At 59.4% G+C, this 6,313-nt stretch overlaps 1 protein-coding gene across 1 annotated transcript in view; it reads left to right on the top strand.

Annotated features, from left to right (window-relative positions):
* Positions 1-6,307, top strand: part of CCDC27 (coiled-coil domain containing 27) — a 19,311-nt gene extending 13,004 nt beyond the window's left edge. The window contains exons 9-12 of the mRNA XM_014546188.1: positions 764-841; positions 4,243-4,347; positions 4,968-5,072; positions 6,073-6,307. Of these exons, the coding sequence (XP_014401674.1) occupies positions 764-841; positions 4,243-4,347; positions 4,968-5,072; positions 6,073-6,198 (414 nt within the window). The 3' untranslated portion in view covers positions 6,199-6,307. The remainder of the gene's footprint in view (positions 1-763; positions 842-4,242; positions 4,348-4,967; positions 5,073-6,072) is intronic.
* The last annotated feature ends 6 nt before the right edge of the window (positions 6,308-6,313 follow it).

The following is a 6,313-nucleotide window of genomic DNA, read 5'->3' on the forward strand; positions in this document are numbered from 1 at the left end:
GAATCAAACCCAGGGCCCTTCAGTCCGCAGGCCGACGCTCTATCCGCTGAACCACACCGGCCAGGGCCCTGCAGTCCTTTGAGAAAAGATGGGGGTGCGGGGGATCGGGGAGGTGCCTGTCAGGAATCTCTTATTCTCCCATCAGCAGTTCCGTTGGCTCCAGGGCCCGGTTTGGGAAGGGCCTTGCCTGGGGTGGGTCAGATGCCCCTGGACACGGGAATTGGGGGCTTTCTTGCCTGGGACGGGAAGGCCTCGCGGGAGCCCAGTGGGGAAGGAGGGTGCGGCTCCACCGACAGCACCCACACCCCCATCTGGAGTCTGGGGTCTCTGCCCCTAACCGAGCCCCGCATCTCCCAGGCCAGACCCCCGCTGGACCCACACATCCGGGCTCCCGCCGGGTGGGGAAGGGGCGGACACCTGGCAGCTCACGGCTGGGGGTGTTTCTGAAACTTCCTCCCTCCAAGCTCCAAAGGAACCGGCTCCCCCACTTCCCGAGACTTTTAGGGGCTTGGGAGGGCGGATGGGCTTGTGCTCGGCTCTCCCTGCTGTGGTCTTAGGGTTCCGTGTTTTGGGGTTCGCTTTCCAACACCCTCGTGTTGTTGTGCTCTCCTCCTCCTCCTCCTCCTCCTCCTCCTCCCCCCCTTCCTCATCAGAAACACCCCGGCTCTCACCTTCCTGAGGCTCAGGGAGGGAGAAGCCAGAAGTGGGGTTCCATCCGCCATCTCCACCCGGAGCCCCCTGAGCCACCCCCTCTGCCTTGCAGTTCTCCAACCTCCGGGAAGAGAAGAAGCAGAAAGAGGTGATGGGGCTCATCGAGAAGGACAACCTCCTCCTGCGACAGGTGACCGCGGGGTGGGGAACCCCGCCCGGGGGAGCTGGGGCCGCTCCCGTTAGGCAGCACCCCACTAGACACACTCAGGGCGCAGGGGCACGCAGAGGCCCCGCCCCATCCCTGGGTCCCGATTTGTCTTGGGGGAGGCGGGGTGGGGACCTGTGGGCCTACTCCTCCGCCCCCTGCCCCGCCCCCAGCAAGTGTGGGAGCTGGAGCACGAGCTCGCCACGCGGGAACACGCCATCACGGAGGCGGAGGCCAAGGCTTGGGGACCCCAGGGGTTTGTGATGTCCACAGTGAGAGGGTGGAGTTCGCAGGAGGGTCAGGGGTCAGGGAGTCTCCCCAGGTCAGAAGGGAGCTCCTCTGGGGAAGGAGGTGGCTTGGGGTCCTTCTCAGTTTTATGATTTTTTATTTATTTATAAATATACTAGAGGCCTGGTGCACGAAATTTGTGCACTGGGGGGGGGTCCCTCAGCTCGGCCTGAGCCCTCTCGCAGTCGGGGAGCCCTCGGGGGATGTCTGACTGATGGCTTAGGCCCGCTCCCCGCTATCAGTCAGACATCCTTAGCGCTGCTGGGGCTTCTGGCTGAGCAGAGCTCCCCCTGTGGGAGCACACTGACCACCAGGGGGCAGCTCCTGCATTGAGCGCCTGCCCCCTGGTGGTCAGTGCACATCATAGCGACCGGTAGTTCTGCCATTCGGTCGATTTGCATATTAGCATTTTATTATTTATAAATAAATAGTTTTATTGATTTCAGAGAGGAAGGGAGAGGGAGAAAGAGCAGAAACATCAACAATGAGAGAGAATCATTGATCGGCTGCCTCCTGCACGCCCCACACTGGGGATCGAGCCTGCAACCGGGCATGTGCTCTGACCGGGAATCGAACCATGACCTCCTGGCTCATAGGTGGACACTCCACCACTGAGCCACGCCAGCCGGGCTGATTATATTTTTTTAATCATGTGCAGGTTTTACTTTTTTAATTAAAAAAGTTGGTGAGGCCCTGGCCAGTTTGGCTCAGTCGGCCTTCGAACTGAAAGGTCCTAGGTTCGATCCTGGTCAGGTCACATGCCCAGGTTGCAGGCTCGATCCCCAGTGGGGGGCATGCAGGAGGCAGCGATCCATGATTCTCTCTCATCATTGATGTTTCTCTCTCTCTCCCTTCCTCTCTGAAGTCAATAAAATAGCCTGGATGAGGGGATGATGGCTGTTTGCAGCTGGTCACACCCCCTTCAGGGTGGGGGTCCCCACTGGGGTGCCTGGCCAGCCTGGATGAGGGGATGATGGCTGTTTGCAGCTGGTCACACCCCCTTCAGGGTGGGGGTCCCCACTGGGGTGCCTGGCCAGCCTGGATGAGGGGATGATGGCTGTTTGCAGCTGGTCACACCCCCTTCAGGGTGGGGGTCCCCACTGGGGTGCCTGGCCAGCCTGGATGAGGGGATGATGGCTGTTTGCAGCTGGTCACACCCCCTTCAGGGTGGGGGTCCCCACTGGGGTGCCTGGCCAGCCTGGATGAGGGGATGATGGCTGTTTGCAGCTGGTCACACCCCCTTCAGGGTGGGGGTCCCCACTGGGGTGCCTGGCCAGCCTGGATGAGGGGATGATGGCTGTTTGCAGCTGGTCACACCCCCTTCAGGGTGGGGGTCCCCACTGGGGTGCCTGGCCAGCCTGGATGAGGGGATGATGGCTGTTTGCAGCTGGTCACACCCCCTTCAGGGTGGGGGTCCCCACTGGGGTGCCTGGCCAGCCTGGATGAGGGGATGATGGCTGTTTGCAGCTGGTCACACCCCCTTCAGGGTGGGGGTCCCCACTGGGGTGCCTGGCCAGCCTGGATGAGGGGATGATGGCTGTTTGCAGCTGGTCACACCCCCTTCAGGGTGGGGGTCCCCACTGGGGTGCCTGGCCAGCCTGGATGAGGGGATGATGGCTGTTTGCAGCTGGTCACACACCCTTCAGGGTGGGGGTCCCCACTGGGGTGCCTGGCCAGTCTGGGTGGGGGGCTGAGGGCTGCTTTCAGGCTGGCGGTTGTTGACTGAAGCTCCCAACCGCTCCTTTTTTTTCTCTTTTTTTATTTTATTCTGGGCCAGCTTTAGCTCTGGCTCTAGCTCTGAGGCTTCGTATCTGGTTTGTTTGCCGTTCTATAATCGAAACAATGTATAACTTCAGCTCTGAGATCCCTGCAGGCTGAAAGCTGGTTTCTGGGGTTTTGTTTAGCTACTACATTTGCAACATAGTACATAGTTTCTTAGAGTTGCAACTCAGAGGCTGGCAAGTCAGGCGGGGAACGTTGGAGTCTGCAGTCACTGAAGCAAGCAAGCCTCATGTTCGCTTCAGTGCATGGCTGCCGGCCGCCATCTTGGCTGACAGTTAATTTGCATAAGGACATGCTGATTAGCCAATGGGAAGGGTAGCGGTCGTACGCTAATTACCATGTTTCTCTTTTATTAGTGTAGATATATAGTTTTATTGATTTCAGAGAGGAAGGGAGAGGGAGAGAGAGACAGAAACATCAACAATGAGAGAGAATTATTGATCGGCTGCCTCCTGCAATCCCCCCACTGAGGATCGAGCCTGCAACTGGGCATGTGCTCTGACCGGGAATCGAACCATGACCTCCTGGCTCATAGGTGGACACTCCATCACTGAGCCACGCCGGCAGGGCTGATTATATTTTTTTAATCATGTGCAGGTTTTACTTTTTTAATTAAAAAAGTTGGTGAGGCCCTGGCCGGTTTGGCTCAGTCGGCCTGCGAACTGAAAGGTCCTAGGTTCGATCCTGGTCAGGTCACATGCCCAGGTTGCAGGCTCGATCCCCAGTGGGGGGCATGCAGGAGGCAGCGATCCATGATTCTCTCTCATCATTGATGTTTCTCTCTCTCTCCCTTCCTCTCTGAAGTCAATAAAATATTTTTTTAAAAAAAGGGGTCCCTTTAAAAACAAAAGTTGGCGAGGCCCTGGCTGGTTGCTCAGTGGTTAGAGCGTCAGCCTGCACACACGAAGGGTTGGGAGTTGGATTCCCAGTCAAGGGCAGGTACCTGGGTTTCAGGTTCAGTCCTCAGCCCTGCCTGGTCTGGGCACGTGCAGGAGACACCAGATGGTATCTCTCTCACATCAATGTCTCTCTCTCTCACCCCACTTCCACTCTCTCTAAAAATCAACGGGAAAAAATATCCTCAGGTGAGGATTAACAAACAAACAAACAAACAAAAAGTTGGTGAGGTAGAGGGTCCTTGCGTGAGGCCACCCCAGGCCTGTCTAGCTCGCAGGTAGACGCTGTCCCTCCAGCCTCAGTTTCCGGTTCCTAAGCTGGGAAGGAGGGGGTCCCGCCTCTGTCCCCCTGACCGGGCGGTGGGTGGGCTCCTCCACCCGCCTAAGGCCAGCGGCTACTGTCCCTTCGCTCGCTCGCAGCTCGAAAGGCTGAGAAACAAGATCATCCAGGCGGCCTTCAGCACCCCCGGGATCAGATCCTTTGGCAGCGAGATCTCTGACAACGACATTCTGGAGGCCTTGCAGGTATGACAGGTTGCAGGCTCGATCCCCAGTGGGGGGCATGCAGGAGGCAGCGGTCCATGATTCTCTCTCATCATTGATGTTTCTCTCTCTCTCCCTTCCTCTCTGAAGTCAATAAAATATTTTTTTAAAAAAAGGGGTCCCTTTAAAAACAAAAGTTGGCGAGGCCCTGGCTGGTTGCTCAGTGGTTAGAGCGTCAGCCTGCACACACGAAGGGTTGGGAGTTTGATTCCCAGTCAAGGGCACCTACCTGGGTTTCAGGTTCAGTCCTCAGCCCTGCCTGGTCTGGGCACGTGCAGGAGGCACCAGTCAGTATCTCTCTCACATCAATGTCTCTCTCCCCCCACTTCCACTCTCTCTAAAAATCAACAGGAAAAAATATCCTCAGGTGAGGATTAACAAACAAACAAACAAACAAACAACAAGCTGGTGAGGTAGAGGGTCCTTGCGTGAGGCCACCCCAGGCCTGTCTAGCTTGCAGGTAGATGCTGTCCCTCCAGCCTCAGTTTCCGGTTCCTAAGCTGGGAAGGAGGGGGTCCCGCCTCTGTCCCCCTGACCGGGCGGTGGTTGGGCTCCTCCACCCGCCTAAGGCCAGCGGCTACTGTCCCTTCGCTCGCTCGCAGCTCGAAAGACTGCGAAACAAGATCATCCAGGCGGCCTTCAGCACCCCCGGGATCAGATCCTTTGGCAGCGAGATCTCTGACAACGACATTCTGGAGGCCTTGCAGGTATGACACAGGAGCCGCCAGGCCATGCCCAGCTCAGCCTCCTCCGGATGCTTCTTAGCACCTCAGTGGGGTCTCCATCTGCTGAGCCAAGGCCCTGACCTGGACCCCCTTCCATGGCTTGGGCCCAGGCTACCCCTCATCTATCCCCATGCCCCCCAGGACTCAGAGGCGGGCTGGGCCTCAGGGAGTCACCCCCACCTGCCTGGATGGAGGAGCTGAGGGCTGGTCACCTGGCCCCGGGAGGGGGCGCACCTGCCTCAGGTGCAGGGCCAGATGGGGCGAAGAGCCCCTGGCTGACTCAGCTCTGGGGAACTGGGCACCTGTCCCTAGGTGGCTGCCGCCCCAGGCTCTGCGGGCTGAGCAGGTGCCCTCGGCCTTCTAGCACCCACAGTTCCCGGAGACCTGGCTCCTCCCCTCCGAATGGGGGGCGGGGGTGAGGGGACGCTGGTCAATGGTGCTCCTGTCAGGTGGCAACAGTCCTCAGGGGAGAGGGAGACCCTGTGTGTGGCCTGGGCAGAGGTCTCTGGGGCCTGGGTGCTGTTTGGACTAAGGGAAGGGGAGCGGGGAGGGGAGAGGACGAATAGAGGAGGGAGGGAGGGAGGAAAAATGGAAGAGAATGAGAGGGGGGTTGGAAAGGGGATGGATGGGAGGGAGAGAAAGGGGGAGGGAGGAGAAGAAAGGGTGAGGGAGAGGGTGGGAGGGGAAAGGGGGGTTGATGGGAAGGGTCATCAGCACCACCCAGGAGCCGGGGAGCCTTTCCTTGGTCCCTGGGCCAGAGGAGGCCTTGGCAGGGGTGGGGCCACCTCCGTGGGGGATGGACCCGAAGCCCCAGGGCGGTCCCTGCGTCACCAGCTCCCGGGCCGCTGCGGAGCCCGCGGTGGCTTCTCCTCCGGGTCAGCCAGGAGGAGGCTTTCCACCCAAATAGACTGATGCTGCCACCAGAGCTGCCCCCTCGGAGGGCGGCGGGGAGCAGCCTGGGCAGCGGTGCCGTCCTTTCCAGCGGATCATCTCCGAGAGGATGGACTACTACAACCAACTGAAGCACAAGGGCGTCAAGGTGCCGCCGCTGCTGATGGCGGAGGTGTTCTCGTCGCCCAGCAAGTCCAAGAAGGTGGCCTCCAAGTAGCCGGGGCCCCGCCCGGAGCCGCCTGGGGCCCTGCTTCGGCTCTGATTCAGAATTAAACTCTGTTGTTGGCCACGGGCTCCCCTTCCTCTCCGGGGACTCACACGGGGCTTAGGCT

The sequence above is a fragment of the Myotis brandtii genome, unplaced genomic scaffold (genome assembly GCF_000412655.1).
Source record: "Myotis brandtii unplaced genomic scaffold, ASM41265v1 scaffold434, whole genome shotgun sequence".
Lineage (NCBI taxonomy): Eukaryota > Metazoa > Chordata > Mammalia > Chiroptera > Vespertilionidae > Myotis > Myotis brandtii.